The following is a 20,317-nucleotide window of genomic DNA, read 5'->3' on the forward strand; positions in this document are numbered from 1 at the left end:
GAGAGAGAGACAGCGTGAGAAGGGGAGGGTCAGAGAGAGAGGGAGACACAGAATCTGAAACAGCCTCCAGGCTCTGAGCTGACGCAGGGCTCAAACCCACAAACCGTTAAGATCATGACCTCAGCCGAAGTCGGCCGCCCAACTGAATGAGCCACCAGGCATCCCAAAAAATCTTATAATTATGGATTAAAAAATTTGGAAACAATGGACACCTTGGTGGCTCAGTCTATTAAGCATCTGACTTTGGTCCAGATCATGGTCTCACAGTTCCTTAAGTTTGAGCCCCATATTGGGTGAGCTCGAGCCCCGCCTGGGGTGAGCTCGAGCCCCACTTGAGGACTTTCTCTCTATCTCCCTCTCTCTCTCTCTCTGCCCCTAGCTCACTTGCTCTCTCTCCAAAAGAAAAAAAAGAAAAAGAAAATTAGGAAACAAAATCGATGAACTTGTCAATCAATCCAAAATGGCATCCTTTGCCTGCCCAGTTTTCCTGTTACAATTATCCACACATACCCCAATCTGATGCCAATCAAGAGGGTAGGCATGTGATCTCTTTTGGGATATTCCTATGCAAAAATAATTCCTTTTTCTTAAAACACGGTAGGCAATTTTATTAAGGAAGTTTAAATATGATTCCAATCCATGTCACTACAAGCCAAGAATTGCATTTAAATTTGAAACCTATTATTAAAATTTCAAAAGCCTCATTCAAAATTCATGACTCAGTGAAGGAAAGAAACAAATGAGGAAAAAAGCAATGAGGTCTTTCCACATGGGTACATATACTGACACTTCCATATATGTGAACATGTTTATCAACACTGTCACACATGTGCAAAAAACCCCCAACACAGGAAGAAATTCGGTAAATGAGGGTTCAGATAGGTGGAAGCTCATCATTGTACACCATCATTTTCATACTTCCTGAATTCTGAACCACGAGAATATAATTAGCTATTCAAATAGGAATTTAAGTAAGTAATTAAAACAGGTGAAGACACTGACCTAAACCACAATTAGAAATAAAATGTCATTATAAATTACTTCAAGTATAGTATACTTATTTTACCTTTTTTATATTTCTATAGAGATTGTAATCTTATGAACAAAGGTTTCCCAAAATTTCTTAACAGGAATCATCTGAGTTGTTAAAAGCAGATTCTTGGGTCCAATCTAGACCTACTGAATTAAGACTTCCCAGAAAGCATAATCTGCACAAAAAGCAGCCACAAGTAATTCTTACCAAAATTTAGGGAAACCATTAACTAAGGAATAAGATTTATTTCTGGAAAGAGCAATTAGAGAATCCTGGATTTATGTCTTAGCTCTTCCATTTACCTGTGTGATTCTGGATAAGTTACTTGGCATCTTTATGCCTCAGGTTCCTTATCTATAAAATGGAAAGGTAATACTTCTAGGGTTTTTATAAAGATTGATCTGTGCAGAAGGTATGGGACATAATCTTTCTCTAATGCCTAATATACCTTGCTTCCTTAAGAAAAATGAAGATACCTGGCATATAGCTATTATGCTATAATTGCATATAATTATACAATTATACAAAATATAGCTATTATGCTATAATTGCAATTATAATAATTAATTGCATATAAGCAATTAATATCAGCTTCCTTTCTTCCCACATCTGAATTACATACATGTTGGGGTATATGTCAATCTAACAATATTGTTAAATGCTGAAGCAGTGTTTATTAATAATTATCTTCACAAAAATATATCATATTCTTAGTCACTAAACTAGGAGCCATTCTGACAAAAAGCATTTAGCTAGTTCAGTTTAGTTGGTTTATTACTGACAAGTTTGACACATATCACTCATTTTTTAAAGATTATTCCCATCCTATCTGAAAAGTTACTTTATACACTTTGACAAAATGAATAAAGGGCACATGTTGCCTTGTCTATTTTTCCTTAATCCAAATTATAGTATCCCTAATATAATTTCTCTCTCAAAAGAATTCTCTAGTAGTTATACCTCTGTTATGTTTCTCTCTTGTAATGAAGCCAACTCATACGGATCCACAAAAAGTCCTGCTGGGATGTACTGTTTAATTAAGAGTCGGCAGGTCTGTAAGTCCTCAATGCTTTCTCCAAATTTCACTTTTATTAAGAGGTCTCTGTAAGATAAGTATGTTTAAAATAAATCTCTTCATTCAATTGTTAAATGAAATACCATAGCATTACATTCAAATTAGTAAATATACTGCATTTCAAATACATTTTTCAGGACACTATAAAGTCAAATGAAATATTTATTCATGTCAGAGCCACTCATGCGATTGTTCATGAATTCATATCCTAAGCCACAGTATAGAATTAGTATGAAAACAGACAAAGATCAATGGAAAGAAAGAGTCCAAAAACAGACACACGTTTATATGCCATTAAAGGTGCCAATATAGGGGCGCCTGGGTGGCTTAGTCGGTTAAGCGTCCGACTTTCGCTTAGGTCATGATCTCGCAGTTCGTCGGTTCGAGCCCCACGTCGGGCTCTGTGCTGACTGCCAGCTCAGAGTCTGGAGCCTGTTTCAGAGTCTGTCACTCCCTCTCTCTCTGACCCTCCCCTGCTCACGCTGTCTCTCTCTCTCTCTCCTAGAAATAAATAAAAAACATTTAAAAATAAAAAATAAATAAAGGTGCCAATATAATTTGATGGGGAAAGGAGAGTCTTTTCAACCAGTAGTACTGAAACAAGAAATTTACACAGAAAAAAAATGAACCTTGACCTCAACCTCATACCACATACAAATATTAATTTGAAATACATTATAAACCTAAATGTATAATTGTGCCAGCTTTCTGTCTGAAGGCACATGTTGGACCAAGTACAGGGAAGGCAATCCAAGCAAAACACAGTGGTTATGCTTAAATTATAAGACAGAAGTAAAGGGAGGGGAGCCTGGGTCGCTATGTTGGTTGAGCGTTTGCCTCTTCATCTCCGTTCAGGTCATGATCTCAAGGTTTGTGAGTCTGAGCCCAGTGTTGGACTTTGCGGTGACAGTGCAGAGCCTACTTGGAATTCCTTCTCTCTTTCTCTCTGGCTCTCTCTCAAAATAAATAAACTTAAAAAAAAAAAAAGAAGAAGAAGAAGTTAAGGGAGACTGAGGTAGCTGGAAGACAAGGTGCTAAATTCCAGAGAGGAGGGAACTATGTAGGAGTCCTATAAATCTGAATTGGTCTCCCTTTGAGTTTTTGCTTAATACTAAGAAAAGCATGAGTAAAGTGTAATTCCACAAGACTAGGCAAAGAATGACCAGGGAACTGAAAAATGAGTAATTCTAAAATTTCACACGGGTTGAGAGAAATTTGCATTTCCAACCAACCAAAGTATAGAGACCATAGCTTTTGGTAGAGATACCCATACGGCAAGGCCTTTGCAACTAAATTAGCCTTGCAGTAAAGGCCACTTTAATTTTAGACCTATACAAAAAAAAGTTAAGAGGATCAAGCTGAGAATCAAGTTAATTTAACTGCTGATAGAAAAAATAAGCCCAATGCCTTTTAAAGGAAGATAAAATCCACACTCAAAAATGCTCCTACCAGGGAACTTGGGTGGCTCAGGTGGTTAAATGTTTGACTTTGGTTCAGGTCTTGATCTTGTGGTTCATGAGTTTGGGCCCCATGCTGGGCTCTGTACTGACAGTTAGGAGCGTGGACCCTGCTTCAGAGTCTGTGTTTCTCTCCCTCTCCTTTCCCCTCCCCCACTTGTGCACATGTGCTCCCTCTCTTTTTCAAGAATAAATATTAAACAAACTTTTTAAATGCTCATATCTATAACATTCAATGTTCAATATCTCATCAAAAGTCACTGAACAGGCAAAAGAGCAGGGAAATGTGACCAATAACCAAGAAAAAGATCTTTCAATAGAAATAGATATAGAAATGACAGAAGTGATAAAATTAGCAAAGGACATTAAAAGTCCTTTTAAGGGGAGCCTGGGTGACTCAGTCGGTTAAACATCCGACTTCAGCTCAGGTCATGATCTCACAGTCTGTGAGTTCAAGCCCCGCATTGGGCTCTGTGCTGACAGCTCAGAGCTTGGAGTCTGCCTCAGATTCTGTCTCCCTCTCTCTCTGCCCCTTCCCCACTTGAACTCTGTCTCTGTCTCTCTCAAAAATAAATGGACATTGAATAAAAGAGAGAGGAGAAAAAAATGCACTATTCTGAAAGAAGATTCAGACATTATTCTTAGTATGGAATACTGCTTGAAGGTAGATTATGATAAGCTGAAATTGCACACTGTAAACTCTAAAGCAACCAATTAGAAAAAAAGAGAGCTATAGATAGTAAGCTCCAAAAATGGAGATAAAATGGAATACTTAGAAAATACTCAATTTATCTAAAGTAAGACAAGGAGGGGCGCCTGGGTGGCTCAGTCAATTAAGTGTCTGACTTCGGCTCAGGTCATGATCTCACGGTTTGTGGGTTCAAGCCCCGCGTCAGGCTCTGTGTTGACAGCCAGCTCAGAGCGTGGAGTCTGTTTCAGATTCTGTATCTCCCTCTCTCTCTGACCCTCCCCTGCTCACACTGTCTCTCTCTCTCTCAGAAATAAATAAAACATTAAAAAATAAAATGAAGTAAAATAAAATAAGACAAGGAGAGAAGATTAGCTAAGACAAATATTAAAAAAAGGTAACAAAATGGATAGAGTTATACCAAACCAAGCAAATAAATACTAAAAGTAAATGGTCTAGGGGGCACTTGGGTGGCTCAGTTGGTTAAGCGTCTGACTCTTAATCTCAGCTCAGGTCATAATCTCATGGTTCTGACAGTGCAGAGCCTGCTCGGAATTCTCTCCCCGCTTCCTCTCTGCCCCTCCCCTGTTCACATAAGTACACATATGGGCTCTCTCTCTCTCTCTCAAAATAAACTTCAAAAAACATTTTTTGGGGGCACTGGGTGGCTCAATCAGTGAAGCCTCCGACTTCGGCTCAGGTCATGATCTCACATACATGGGTCTGGCCCTGCATTGGGCTCTGGGCTGACAGCTCAGAGCCTGGAGCCTGCTTTGGATTCTGTGTGTGTGTCTCTCTCTCTCTGCCCCTCCCCTGCTCATGCTCTGTCTCTGTCTCAAAAATAAATAAAAACATTAAAAAAAATTTTTTTAAGAAGTAAATGGTCTAATCACTCCAATTAGAATGTAGAGAAGGACAGACTGGATTAAATAGCAACACTTAATGCTATCTACAAGACATACTTTAATAATAAAAATATTGAAATAATAATAATAATATTGCTATATTAACATCAAAATGCAGACTTCAGGACAAGGAATATTGTCAGGGACAAAGATAAAAGGATCAATCCATAAGAAGGCAAAACAATCCTAAATATGCTATAATGCATCTAAAAACAGTGCTTCAAAATATTCATGTATTTTACTTCACAGCAAAAAGTGGCAGAGCTTCAAGGATAAATAGAAAAATCTGCAATTATTACAGCCAGAGATTTTAATACCCCTCTCTCAGTAATGGATAGAATAAGTAGAAAATCAATAAGGATATAGAAGGCATGAACAATCTTCAATCAAGTTTATCTAACTGACATTTATAGAATGTTCTACCAAACAAAAGCACATTGCACAATAGAAACTATATGCTGGGCAATAAAAGAAGTCTCTAGAAGTTTCAAAGGACTGAAATCTTATTGAGTACAGTCTCTGACCACATGGAACTGAGTTAAAATCAAGAGGAAGAGGAGATACTGCCTTCACCAAAGCCACAGCCTCAAGCTCAGTCTCCTCCTTCACCTATGCCCAGGATCTGTTGCCAGGGAACTCTGGCTTCACAGCTACATGGGTAGTCTCAGGTTTCTTTGCCTCCGGAAAGAAAAAAATTGACACCCTGCATCCTGGAAATTCATTTAGGAGCTTGAAATCAGGACCTCTTTCAAATTTAGACATGGCTAATTGAGCAGCAACAAGACCCAACAGGCCAATGCTGTATAAAATATGCCAGTTCAAACTAGTACTTCAGGAAGAGTCTGCTGTTGGCACATCAAGCTTAGTTCTTTGTTTTGTGAAGGGTCAATTTCATGAATTTCAAGAGAATACCGCTGTGGCTGCTTTTGTACCCCAAACTGGCTAGTTTGATAATACAACCGTGAAGTCAGAAGTAGGGGATGCGGCAGGTCAAGAATGATACTAATGCCTAACATCAATGTACCACAGAGGAGCACAGGTAGCCAGACTTGAATAAGAGATCTCAAATGAGAAGTTCTTTGCAAGAGCAAAAAACTGGGTTAAAGAACTTCAGAGGCAAGCAAGTCCTAACACTGTCATAGCTTTACCAGGAAACAAAGTTGACCTAGAATAAATGAGCTGTAGATTTCCAGGAAGCACAATCCTATGCAGATGACAAATTTATTATTCACAGAGACATCAGCTAAAACATCAATGAGTGTAAGTGAAATATTTACAGTAATAGCAAAAAAGCTGCCAAATAAGTGAACTACAGAATCCAGGAGCAAATTCTGCCAGAGGAAGAGCAGCAACATTTATCGAACACACACAGCCAATCTGGGGACACTGTTGAAGTAATTAAACCCTTCAATATGAGCTAGCTGGAAATATTCTGCTTCCTAAGTGTTAATAACAGTGAAACTGGTACACTTAACTAGTCCAATGTGCTTTCCAAAAAGAGACTTATGATAGAGTCAAGTTTCTAATACAGATTTTAAGCATTTTGAACTTAATTTTTAATAACACACACATGTCCCTCTGTTTCAGCAATAGAAGGAGAAAATGAGAACTGTGTGTCCACTGCTTTATTGGAAGGTTAGAGGAAATCATTTCTCATCACCAGGGATATAACAAATGACTATATGGACCCACAGTTAACCACACAGTTCTATGAAAAAGCCTATGAAAAAGGCTTATAACTCATTAATTTAGGCTTTCCAAAAACATTTTTTAAATTATTTCTGTTTTTTTAAGTTTATTTGAGAGTGTGTGTGTGAATAGGGGAGGGGCAGAGAGAGAAGGAGAGAGAGGATTCCATGCAGGCTCCGTGCTGTCAGCATGGAGCCTGCAAGGCTCAATCTCAAGAACTGCGAGATCAAGAGTCAGACACTCAACCAATTGAGCCACCCAGACACCCCAAAACATTCTTTTTTAAAAAGGAGGTTCTAAAGATACTTTGCTACAGTAAATCAGACAAACCATAATATCTCCTAGGATCTACATTTAAAGAGTATATTCTACCTTTTAACAAAATAACCACAAGAAAACAGTCCTGTATCTTCAAGGGAGAAAAAAACACCAGTGGGATCTAAACTATATCCAGTCCTGTTATTTTTTTAAATAGACAAAAAAATTAAATGTAACCACATCTACATTTAGGAATATGAAACTGATAAATGCATCTTAATGAATACCATTCCCTGCAAACATGTGGGCTCTTCAACAAAAATGAAACAAACCAAATGTCTGCAATCTGTTTAATTACTACTAGTTTTGTCATTTAGGGGCTGAAAAGGGGCTTTTGTTCCCTATGAACGTAATATAGTTGATGCACTAGCGATATGTACATTCCAACTATTTTTTAAAATTTTTAATGTTTATGTTTGAGACAGACAGAGTGTGAGCAGGGGAGAGGCCAAGAGAGAGGGAGACAGAATCCGAAGCAGGCTCCAGGCTCTGAGCTGTCAGCACAGAGCCCGGTGTGAGGCTTGAACTCACTCACACACTGTGAGATAATGACCTGAGCCGAAGTTGGACGCTTAACCGACTGAGCCACCCAGGCACCACAAACTTATTTTAAATTCAATCTTCAACAGTACTGTAAGTAGGCTACTGTACTGTAGTTTCCATATTATGTTTACTACTTTTCTACAATATTAAGAGTTGCTTAAAAGTATGCAAACTGACAGTTACTAAAACAGCTAATTATTTTCTCTCCCCTCCTTTGGAAGGAAGAAGGGCTTCAGTTGTTCTTGTATGGCTAGAACCATTGTAAACAACATACCTGTTATCTGTAACATGAGTGCTGCAATATGTTGATAATAATCTTGCAGCCTTATTTTCCCAAATTCATTTTGTTTCGACCAGTTCAGTATATTGCACTAATTGCTTTAGGTATTTCCATTATGTGTCAGGGATGACTTAATCTATTTGAGTGCTGAACAGCTAGTAGAACTTGTACATTTATAATAATTCTGAATTAGTAAAGAAAACAGTTCACTAGTATTGAGTTTTATTTTGAGGTGCTCACGTTGAAATAAAATAGTTACTATAAAAAAGGGGAAAATCAATAAAAGATTTCCAGAAAATTCCCCCAAACCTTAAAATCAAACAACATTATGTCTAAATAACTGATCTAAGAAATCAGAAAGGAAATTAGAAAATATACTGACCTAAATGAAAATGAAAACAAACATATCAAAACTTATAGGATACAGCTAAAGCTCTGCATAGAAGGAAACACAGCCTTAAATGCAAACATCCTTTTATTAGGGAAAAACTCTAGAATCAATGACCTAAGCCACCACATTAAAAAGCTAAGAAGGAACTAAACTCAAAGAAGGAAAGAAATAATAAAGAGCAGAAATCAATGAAATAGAAAGTAGACAAATAGAGAAACATCAACTAAATATTTTCTTTCCAAAGATCAGTAACATTGACAAATCTCCAGATTGATAATCAAAGAGAAAAAGCACATATTACCTATATCAGGAATAAAAGAGGAAATATTACTATACAATCTCTATATACAAAGAGGACCATAAGGGAATACTTGAATAACTTTACTTCAATAAATGAAACAAATAAAATAGCTAAATTCTTGGAAAGAAAAAATTACAAAAACTGACAAAAGAAAAAATAGAGTATCTAAATATCTCTGTATCGTGATAAAAAGTTTAAAGCCTTCCCACATGGAAAACCTCAGCCCTAGATGGCTTTATTGTTGAGTTCTATTAAATATTTTAAAAAGAAATAAAACCAATGCTACACAATCAGAAAATAAAGTAGAAGGAAATATTTCCCAATTTATTTTACAAGGCCAGCACTGGCCTGACACCAAAACCCAAATAAAGCATCACAACAAAAGGTAAGTACAGACCAGTATTCCTCCTAAACAGAGAAGTAAAAATTCCTTTTTTAACTTTTTAATTATTTTTTTATTTTTCTTTAATTTAATTTTTTACCTTTTTAAAAATATTTACTTTTGAGAGAGAGAGACCATGCAAGTCAGAGAGGGGCAGAGAGAGAGAAAAACAGAATCTGAAGCAGGCTCCAGGCTCTGAGCTGTTAGCACAGCACCCAATGTGGGACTCGAACTCATGAGCTGTGAGATCATGACCTGAGCCGCAGCTGGATACCCAATTGACTGAGCCATCCAAGTGCTCCAAGAAGTAAAAATCCTCAGCAAGATACAAGCATATCAAATTCAGTAATATTTCAAAAAGATAGTAATACATCATGACCAAATGGTAAGTTTATTATTGGAACTATCAATGTATATACTGTACCATTTTGACAGAATAAATTAGAAAAATCATATGACTGGGGTGCCCGGGTGGCTTAGTCAGTTAAGCGTCCGACTTTCGCTTAGGTCATGATCTCACAGTTCGTGGGTTCGAGCCCCGCGTCAGGCTCTGTGCTGACTGCCAGCTCAGAGCCTGGAGCCTGTTTCAGTCTGTGACTCCCTCTCTCTCTGTCCCTCCCCTGCTCACGCTGTCTCTCTCCTAGAAATAAATAAAAACATTAAAAAAATTAAAAAAAAAAGAAAAATCATATGACTAACTTATAATAGATGCAGAAAAAGCTTAACATTAATCATGAAAAAACAACTTTCAAGAAACGAGGAGCATAAAAGATCCTTAACTGATAAAAGCCATCTACAAAAATACCTAACATAAATACCATACTTAATTGTGAAAGTCTGGATACCTTCCATTTAAGATGAGAAACAAGGATGGATGGGAAGGGAAGGATGTTTTATTCAACATGGTATTAGGAAAAAAAATAAATTAATTAAAAAGTAAAAGAATTAAAACAACAACAACACTGCTATTAGAGTTTCTAGCCAGTTCAGAAAGGTAAGGATATAAAAATCATACAGGGGCACCTGGGTGGCTCAGTTGGTTAAACGTCTGACTCTTTGATTTCGGCTCAGGTCACCATCTCATGGTTCCTGAGTTTGAGGCCTGCAACAGGCTCTGTGTTGACAGCGCGGAGCCTACTTGGGATTCTCCCTCTTCCTCTGTCTCTGCTCCTCCTCCACTCGTGCTCACACACATTCTTGCTCTCTCAAAAATAAATGTTTTTTTTAAAAAAACAGACTGTCTTTCTTTTGCAAACCCATGATCACCTATATAGAATATCCTAAGGAATCCATGAAAAATCTACAGGCATTGATAAGTGATTTCAGTAAGAAATTAGGGTACAATGTAAACATACAAAAATCAACTGTATTTTATTACCAGCAAAAACCAACCAGAAATAAAAACTTTAAAACAGTATTTTTTACATTAAAAAAAAACATGAAATACTTAGGGATAAATTTAACAAAATATGTGCAAGACTTATCCTCTGAAAGTTATAGTATTGTTAAGATAAACTGATAAAGCCTAAATAAATGAAAATGCCATATTCATGCACTGGAATATTCATTAATGGTAATGTATCACTTTTCTACATGATCTAGAGTTTCAACAGAATCCTAATCAAAAGCTTTTTTTCATGAAGCTTTTTTGAAGAAATCTACAAATTAATTCCAAAAGTTAACAACTTTGAAAAAAAAAGTTGAAGAACTCAGATGTTCTGATTTGAAGCCATAATATCAAGCTACAGTTATCAAGGTGGTGCATTACTGGCATACAGATGGATGTCTAGATCAGAGGTGGCAAACTTTTTTGTAAAGTTTATTGTAAAGACCCTAACAATAAATATTTAAGGCTCTGTGTGCCTTACAAGATTTCTGTTACATATTTTTCTTGCCTTAAAAAAAAATCCTTCAAAAATATAAAAATCATTTTTAGCTCAAAGGCGATACAAAATAAGCCACGTGCAGGATTTGGCCTTGGGCCAGTTTGCCAAATGTTTGTGCATAAGAGAGTACACAAATAGATCCTCACATGTAAGATAATTAATTTTCAACAAATGTGTCAAAGTAACTTGATAAGGAAAGGATAATCCTTTCACCAAATGATGCTGGGTCAACTGGATATCCATAAGCAAAAAAATTAACCTCAACGCTTACCTAATAGTATACACAAAAATTAATTCAAAATGGATCATACTCCATATGACACTTCTAAAAGAAAATTTCAATGATCTTGGAATAGGAATGAATTTCTTACTCAAGACACAAAAACCACAAACTATAAAAGAAAAAACATTAATAAACTGGACTCCCATCAAAATTAGAATTCTTACAATCCAGTAATAAGATGACAAACCAGCTATTCAGTTTAAAAATGGACAAGAAGGGGCACCTGGGTGGCTCAGTTAGCTCAGCGTCCAGCTTCAGTTCAGATCATGATCTCACAGTTCATGGGTTTGAGCCCCGCATCAGGCTCTGTGCTGACAGCGCAGAGCCTGCAGCCTGCTTTGGATTCTGTCTCCCTCTTTCTCTGCCTCTCCCCTACTCACTCACTCTTTCTCTCTCTCTCTCTCTCAAAATAAACATTTAAAAAAATTTTAATGAATAAAAATGGACAAGAAAATAATTAAAACAAAAATAAAAACAGGCAAGATTTAAGCAGATGCTTTACCAAAGAAGATACACCAGTGGCCAAAAAGCAATGAAACGATGCTCAACATCATTAGTCATCAGAGAAATACAAATTAAAGCCACAGTGAGTTACCCCTCTACACTTACCAGAATCTCTAACATTAAAAAGAGTGATCAAACCAAGTGTTGGTGACGATGTGTCAAAAACAGAACTCTTATACATTGTTCATAATAACGTACAATAGTGTAACACCTTTAGAAGACAGTTTGGCAGTTCTTAAAAAGTTCAACACAGGTCTACCATATACCCAGCAACCCAAGAAATGAAAGCATGTTCACACAAAGATTTACACACAGATATTCATTATAGCTTTATTTATCATAGCCTAAAACTAGAAATGACCCCAATACCATAAACATGTGAATGGATAAACAAATTTTCATACTCAGCAGCAAAAAGGACAAATTACTGTCACATAGAACATGGATAAATCTCACTCAAATCATGGATATGATGCTGAGTGAAAGAAGCCACAGATTATCAAAAGGATGTACTGTATGGTTTCATTTATATAAAATTCTGGAATATGTATATAGTGACGGAAAATAGATCAGTGGTTGGCTGAGTGTGGGTACGGGTGAGGGAGAATAATTCCAAAAAGCAGTGTATGAATATTTTTGGAAATAACAGGAATACTTTATATTTTGATTGGGGTGGGGGTTACATGGATATATAAAATTGTTAAAATTCAATGAAACTGTTTAAAAAATCACAATGAAATAGTACTATTATAATTTTTTTAATTTTTATTTATTTTTGAGACAGAGAAAGACAGAGTGTGAGGAAGGGAGGGGCAGAGAGAGAGGGAGATACAGAATCTGAAACAGGCTCTAGGCTCTGAGCTGTCACCACAGAACCTGATGCAGGGCTCGAACTCACAAACCGCAAGATCATGACCTGAGCCCAAGTCATACGCTTAACTGACTGAGCCACCCAGGTGCCCCAGTACTATTATAATTCTTATTTTACCAGTAAGAAGACAAAGCACCAGGGTTAAAATACTTGCATTACCATCTTTATAGGAAAATTGTCACCTCTAACTGAAATGCTTTCAGCCTTTATGTATATGTATGATATTAGGTTTTGGTTCTCAGATAATCAATAAATTTTTAGGGACTCAGTGCTCCAAGAACACCATAGCAACTTCAAGAACTGATTATCGGCGCATCTGGGTGGCTCAGCTGGTTGAGCCTCCAACTCTGGCTTAGGTCATGATCTTGTGGTTCATGAATCTGAGCCCTGCATTGGGCTCTGTGCTGACAGCTCAGAGCCTGGAGCCTGCTTTGGATTCTGTGTGTCCCTCTCCCCCTGTCCCTCTCCTGCTTGTGTTCTCTCTCTCTCAAAAATAAAAATTAAAAAAAAAAAGTATATAAAGAACTAGTAATCAACAGCAGCTAAATATAGAGAGATTTTTGTTTCTTTGTTTATATTTTTTCAAAGAGCCTGAGGTACTTTTACATATAGCATTTTATTTTCCTAGCAATTTGTATTCACTGAAAGAATTTTGAATAATATTTGTGGTATTGTTATATTCTATTTTCATCAAAAAATATCATTTCCAGTAATATAAAATCTAAGGATAAAATATGCATATCAATTAAATCCCAAAGTTCTGTATTTATATGGGAAGAAACAAAAATACTTTGCCTCTTCAAAGAAAAGAAAAGAAAACCAAAGCACTAAGAACCTAATTTACCCAAGAGTCAAGATTCAAACTCCAGTAGTCATACTCTAATCCCTACATTCTTAGCACTATATCACTCTGCTTCTATAAAAGTAGAATATACTTATAATTTCTTTTCCTCCAGATGATGTATATGTGAACTATTATGAATATGTGTACTACTTTATAATTAGAAAAAAATAATATATATTTAAAAAGACAGATATTCTTCAGAACCTCCCTCCAAGATGACCTTCCATCCATTAATCAGAACATGTTGGATGAATCTATTTTTTTAATTCTCTTAATTTTTATGAAGTCACTCCTCTGTTTTATCTTCCGGTTCACATTCTTTATCTTGTTCACTAATACACCATGTAAAACTTTAACAAGGGGTGCCTGGGTGGCTCAGTTGGTTGAGCGTCCGACTTCGGCTCAGGTCATGATCTCATGGTTCGTGGGTTCGATCTCCCGGTTCATGGGTTCGAGCGGGGGCTCTGTGCTGACAGCTAGTTCAGAGCCTGGAGTCCGTTTCAGATTCTGTGTCTCCCTCTCTCTCTAACCCTCCCCCACTCACGCTCTCTCTCTCTCAAGAAAAAAAAAAAAACTTAAAAAGGAAACCCTTAAAACTTCAACAAAAGTCTTGAATAAAATCTATACCTACAGCATTTCTCTGATCTACCTATCAAGTGGCTCTCTATAAAGGACATAAACTTGTAATAAATTCATGCTAATTCCAAGAGACCACCACTTCCTCTTTTGTGTTCACAAACCACCCTTTTAATAACCTGAGCTAGAATTCTGCCCAGAATCTACATCAACTAACTCCCAGATTATCCGAGGATTACAAACAGAAGTTCAGCAATCATTTAAGTAAATTATTTTACTGCACTAAGATATAGTTCATCATACGAGACTAAACTCATTTATAATAGTAAGGTCCTTTTATATAATTCCCTTATGTACTCTGCACTTCAGTTTTCTACTACGAGTATTTGCTTGGCCCTTTCCAGAGTGGAGGTAAGCCTTCTTGACCAAGAGGACAGAAATAATTCTACTTTCCATAATTTGTTAATGTTTCCTCCTCCACCCTAACAGCAAGACTATACCTGCTCTAATAACTAAAAAGCCTTTTTAAAAAAATGATTACTGGTGGGGCGCCTGGGTGGCTCAGTCGGTTGAGCATCCGACTTCAGCTCAGGTCATGATCTTGTGGTTCATGGGTTTGAGCTCCGCATTGGGCTCTGTGCTGACAGCTTGCTCAGAACCTGGCACCTGCTTCAGATTCTGTGTCTCTTACTCTCTCTGTCCCTCCCCTGTTCACGCTTTGTCTCCATCAATAATAAGTGTAAAAAAAAGCATCTGACTCTCAATTTCGGCTCAGGTCATGAGACTGAGTCCCTCATCAGATTCCTCGCTGAGCTTGAACCCTGCTTGGGATTCTCTCTCTCTGCCTCTCCCCCTCCCAATAAATAAACATTTTTAAAAAATGATTTCTGGCATTTTCTGAAACTCTCAAATAACTGAGATTTCTAGTTTCTGAAGCTATTCTTGTTGGTTCTTCATCCATTACTCTTCATCCTTAGTTTTATGTCCTGGTTTTTATGGTCAGTACTTCTATTTGGACAGCTACTTTTGTCGTCACAATAGCCTCTTCAAGTACTTCTTTATTCCTCATTGGAATCACTTATAATAATGGCACTGTCAAATTTGCATTATTTAGTATTTCCCATTCCACTTGAGAACACATCCCAGTTACTTTAAATTTTTTTTGATGTTTATTTTTGAAAGAGAGAAAGAGAGAGACAAAGGTGAACAGGGGAGGGGCAGAGAGAGAGGGAGACACAGAATCTGAAGCATGTTCTGGGCTCCAAGCTGTCAGCACAGAGCCGGATGTGGTGCTTGAACTTACAAATCACGAGATCATAACCTGAGCCCAAGTCAGACACTTAACCAACCGAGCTACACAGGCAACCCCTCCCCAATTACTTTAAAGAGAGAAGCTATATATTTGGCATAATTACCCTGACATTGCTTAAAATATATCTGAAATTTGGCCAAAAACTCCTTTTAGGAGGGTGTTCCCTCCCAAATCAGTTTTATTACTTTATAGTCACATCTCCTCTTTGACAGAAACTGTATTGCCTAGTTTGGTCACCTATCTCTTTCTCTTTCTTTCTAAATATTCATTTTTGAGAGACAGCACCAGCAGGGGAGGAGCAGACATAGAAGGGGACAGAGGATCTGAAGCAGGCTCTGTACTGATAGCAGCATGCCCAATGTGGGGCTTGAACTCACAAACTGTGAGATCATGACCTGAGCTAAAGCCAAGAGTAAGAACCTAACCAGCTGAGCCACCCAATCACCCCCTCCTATCTCATTATTAATAATCAAAGCTAACATTTCCTGGGGATGTACTATGTGACAAGCACTACATTAAGACACTTTCCATATATTCTCAGATTTAATCCTCACAACCCTGAGGAGGAAATACTATCATTATCCAATTTTACTGGTAAAGTAGCAAAGATTTCAATAAGCCTGACTAAGGCCACACAGTTACTAAATAATAGAGCTACACTCTGAGCCCAAATTTGTCTGAGTAAAAACCAAAACAAGGGGTGCTTAGGTAGCTCAGTTGTTTGAGCGTCCAACTCTTGATTTTGGCTTGGGTCATGATCTCAGGGTTGTGGGATCGAGCCCTGTGTTGAGTCCCGTGTTGGGCTGGGCTCAACGTAGAGCCTGCTTAAGGTTCCCGCTCTCTCCCTGTGCCCTTCTCCCCTGCTCACTCTAAAATAAAAAAATAAAAAATAACAAAAAAATCCCAAAACAAAACCCAAGTTTTTTCTATTATGTCTCCTAGCCATTCACAGGCAGGGTAACTTTAAAGACAAAGTGGAAAATGAGAGGTTTCATTTTAAGGTGACTTATAAAATGCAGGGATTCTGAAAAGAAATGTATGAAAACTTGTAAATCAAGTCTTTGAGAATCATTTCAAATTAATTACCTTGAAAAGCTTTAAAGTTTGGGAAGTTTTCTTAAGAACAGCTTCTAGAATTATAACCATTCTTTAAATATCTTCAATTCTGACAAATACTCATTTTTGAGAATAATTTCTATTTTGGAAACAGCTTGGTCATTTAGAACTAAGTATTGTAAATCAGAAACAGTGACTTAGGTTGGCATAACATCTAGCATGCCTTTGGAGTATGACAGTCATAAATTTGAGTCAGAGCTCTACCATCCTAACTTCTACTAAATTAAATTCTCTGAGCCCTCATTCTCTCATCTGAAAAGGAAGAAAGGTATCATCTACCTCACAACCATTGTGAACATTAAACGAACACTGTATATATAGTTTCTGGCTATATATATTATATGTATAATATCAATAGATAAAACATACATGTATGGCAAATAATAAACATTTGTTTTCTTCTCCACTCTAGTGTTAATCATTACTTCAAACTGAACCACATATGACAAATCTGTCAATTTAATACAAGAAAGCAAGTGATTTTCAGTCTATCCATTTTCCAGTTATTGATTTTTTTGCTCTAAATTTTATGAAACAGTATTTTAATGTACGCAGAAGTCAGTGGGGAACTTACCTATGGAAACCATCTTTCAAAACTTCTTGCCTCAAAATAATTTCAGAACAAATGGCCCTTATGCCTATAAGAACCAGAAGATTTTTTTTAAATGAGTGCTCTATGAAAGAATATTTACTTTTTTTAAAAATATTTTTTATTTATTTTTAGGAGAGAGAGAGAGAGAGAGACAGCGTGAGCAGGAGAGGGTCAGAGAGAGAGGGAGATACAGATTCTGAAATAGGCTCCAGGCTCTGAGCTGGCAGTCAGCACAGAGCCCGACGCAGGGCTCGAACCCACGAACCATGAGATCATGACCTGAGCCGAAGTTGGATGCCCAGGAGCCCCAAAGAATATTTAAATAATAAAAAAGTAATTGTTTGAATAGGCTTCACTTGCCTGCAAAATCTAACCAACCTAATAAACAAAACAAAAGCTTTTAAAACTTAAGCAATTTGAGATACCTAAAAAGGCTACTTCTAATACAGCAAAGGGTTAAGAACATTGACTTTGTTCTTTTAAATCCCAGTCTGTCACTTAATAGCTATGTGACTTTGGACAAGACAGTTTATCTCTCTGCCAGTTGTCATGAAAATGTAATAAATGCAGAAGCACTTACACCAGGGCTTTCTACATAGTAAAAGCTCAATACAGGTGTTTGTTACTGATACTACTTTATTCAGATGATCCCGGGACACCAAAAGGAACAGAATGGCTAAAGAGCCAGGAGATCTCAGTTTTAATCCTAGCTCACTGAAACTGTGTGTCTGATACATATGCCAACTTCTATATACCATCCGCACCTGTAAAACTAAGATGGTACTATTATGCCTTGTGCAGATGTTGGAAATATTTAAAATAAAAACAAAAGCAGAGGCTTTTCAAAGGTTCCTTTATAAACTGAGAATAACCATAAATCTCACTGTACTGACACCATACAGAATTCAGATATTAAAACTATCACTCTATGTTAATATCATAAAATTTAAAAATTCAGTTACTAACGATCATCAACTTTGCTGAGCACCTTGCTATGGAATTTTACTCCATTTTCAAAAGCTGGGAATATGTAAGAAGAACATTACAACAAACACAAAGAAAATCATAAACTATTAGATGTATTCCTGAAAAGACGCATGTAAAATTATATGAAAATAAAAACAGTGAAAAAATATGGTTTAATATTTATTATGTAATATCCATGGGCACCTGGCTGGCTCAGTTGGTTAAGCTTCCAACTTTGGCTCAGGTCATCATCTCACATGAGACCCAGCCCCACATCAGGCTATCAGCACAGATTCACTTTGGATCCTCTGCCTCCTCCTCTCTCTGCCCCTCCCCAGCTCGTGTTCACTCTTTCTCTCTCTCTCAAAAATAAATTAAAAAAAATATATATCCATATGATAGATCTACTTGGGGCTTTCATGTGTTTTAATTTCCACAACCTAGCAAAATATGCAGGCAAAATTACTGCCATTTGCACACAGGAAGAAACTGATACTAAGGGTGCCTGGCTGGCTCAGTCTGAAGAGAGTTCAACTCTTGATCTCGAGGTCATATGTTCCAGCCCCACAGTGGGTGTAGAGAATACTTAAATAAATAAAACGTAATAAAAAAATAAATAGTTCTGATTCTTGGCCATACTACTAAGTGACTGATTAGAAGCAAGATTTGCCTGACTTGTAAAGCCTAAGATATTTCCACTCTCCTAGCTATTTAAAGAAATCTGTATTTGCTCTGGAAACAAATTACTGTTTGTTTCAAACAAATAACTTTGGGTAGCTCTTGTACAAATCCAGATGTTTCTTTACTATGTTTAATTTTAATAGGAGTGGGGAGTAAGTGTTTATATCTACCTATAGATTAAATTAGAAAAAAAAGTTCACATGGAGGAGGGCATTTGCTGGGATGAGCACTGGTGTTATATGTAAACCACTTTGACAATAAACTATTTAAGGGAAAAAAAGGAAAAAAGTTCATATCAATTGGCTTAAATTCTACTGTAAATTTAAGTAGTAGTAAATCACGTTCACCTGGGATGGAAGAAAGCCAGATTTACAGACACTATAGCAAACAGTAATTATTTGTGATTTTTAAGGCAAAAATACCATTTTCAAAATGAATTTGTTGCGTGTGAATTCACCTTCAAGATTTTTCCTCTTAAATACTACTTTATTTGGTTAATGCGGCCTGAACTGGCTCTTGACATTGACCTCTTTTTAATCATAAAATACCAGTGGTTCAAAAATTAGAGACCACCAAGACCAGTTGTTTAAAAATTCATTTTAGCTTCAAAATACTTCAAATAAATTTGGAAACCTAATATGTGAGAACACAAAAGCAGTGACTGACATTAGTCTAATATCCTCGTTTTACAGATGGAGAAACTTCTCTGGTTTGCTCTGACTTTCCTTCCTGTTAGGACCACTGAACTCCCTCACTATTCTGCAAGCTGGATCCACAGCACCTAGCACGGTACTGCAGCCCAACTCAGGGCCAAAGAAATGAATCAACTTGCTTGCCCAGCCCACAGTCGTAAGAAAAACCCCAGCCCAATCCGATCTAGTACAAAAAAAATATTTGTAAAACAAAACTAGTTGTCCTCCCCTTCCCACGTCCCCACCCCCGGCTGGCTCTGTATTCTGGATTGGGATTCTCACACCCCACAGGGCACTGTGGCCTTGTTGGTCCCCTTGGTGGTCACATACTTCATGCATCCCAAGACATCTGACGGCTGTACTTCTTTCATAATAACTAAAGTACGGATACTACTAGCACTGAACGACAAAGCCCAACTCTTCAGAGACCCAGAAGGGGCCTCTAAGCAATGGCGGGGTAGAGGGTGTGGGAAATGGGAGAGGCACGTGCCCTCTGTTTTTAACCTCCTCCAGGTCACCCAAAAGTTCTAGGCCCTCGGTCCGAGCTACGGAAAAGTACTGTACCTTTTTGCAAAGCCCTGAGGGCCTGGGAGTCTACACTGCCCCAGACCGGAGTCAAGCCCTCACCACCACCCCCCCCGCAGCCCCGCCCCTCCCTTTACCGGTGTCGGTGGGGGCGGCAGAGAAGGTCGTGGCTGGTGTGCTGGTGAGTCCAGCCGCCTCCCAGAGTAGCAGCCAGGCCACCGCCCGGACGCCCACTGCCCTGGCAGCCAGGACGCTGGAGAACGCGCTCCCCAGAGCGCGCGCGGACGATACGCGGACGGAGGAGCTTGCCGACAGAGGGGCCTTCGCACGCCTCACGCCGCTCCTGGAGCGTGCTGCCACGGAGTTGGTGACCGAGACGGAAGACTCGGTGACGCGCGCCTACGGTC

General features: G+C 37.8%; 2 protein-coding genes and 1 pseudogene across 2 annotated transcripts in view; 1 reads left to right on the forward strand and 2 right to left on the reverse strand.

Annotated features, from left to right (window-relative positions):
* PAK2 (p21 (RAC1) activated kinase 2) overlaps nt 1–20,116 on the reverse strand; it is a 131,285-nt gene extending 111,169 nt beyond the window's left edge. The window contains exon 1 of the mRNA XM_039250886.1: nt 20,048–20,116. The gene's annotated coding sequence lies outside the window, so the exon portion shown is untranslated. The remainder of the gene's footprint in view (nt 1–20,047) is intronic.
* PIGX (phosphatidylinositol glycan anchor biosynthesis class X) overlaps nt 1–20,317 on the reverse strand; it is a 39,061-nt gene that overhangs the window by 14,117 nt on the left and 4,627 nt on the right. The window contains exons 3-5 of the mRNA XM_039250895.1: nt 20,048–20,309; nt 17,029–17,092; nt 1,994–2,135 (exon numbers count right to left, since the gene is read on the reverse strand). Coding sequence (XP_039106826.1) covers nt 1,994–2,135; nt 17,029–17,092; nt 20,048–20,309 — 468 coding nt within the window. The remainder of the gene's footprint in view (nt 1–1,993; nt 2,136–17,028; nt 17,093–20,047; nt 20,310–20,317) is intronic.
* On the forward strand, nt 5,919–6,551 carry LOC120244388 (annotated as a pseudogene).

The sequence above is a fragment of the Hyaena hyaena genome, unplaced genomic scaffold (assembly GCF_003009895.1).
Source record: "Hyaena hyaena isolate Hyena2069 unplaced genomic scaffold, ASM300989v1 scaffold_382, whole genome shotgun sequence".
In the NCBI taxonomy this organism is placed as follows: Eukaryota; Metazoa; Chordata; class Mammalia; order Carnivora; family Hyaenidae; genus Hyaena; species Hyaena hyaena.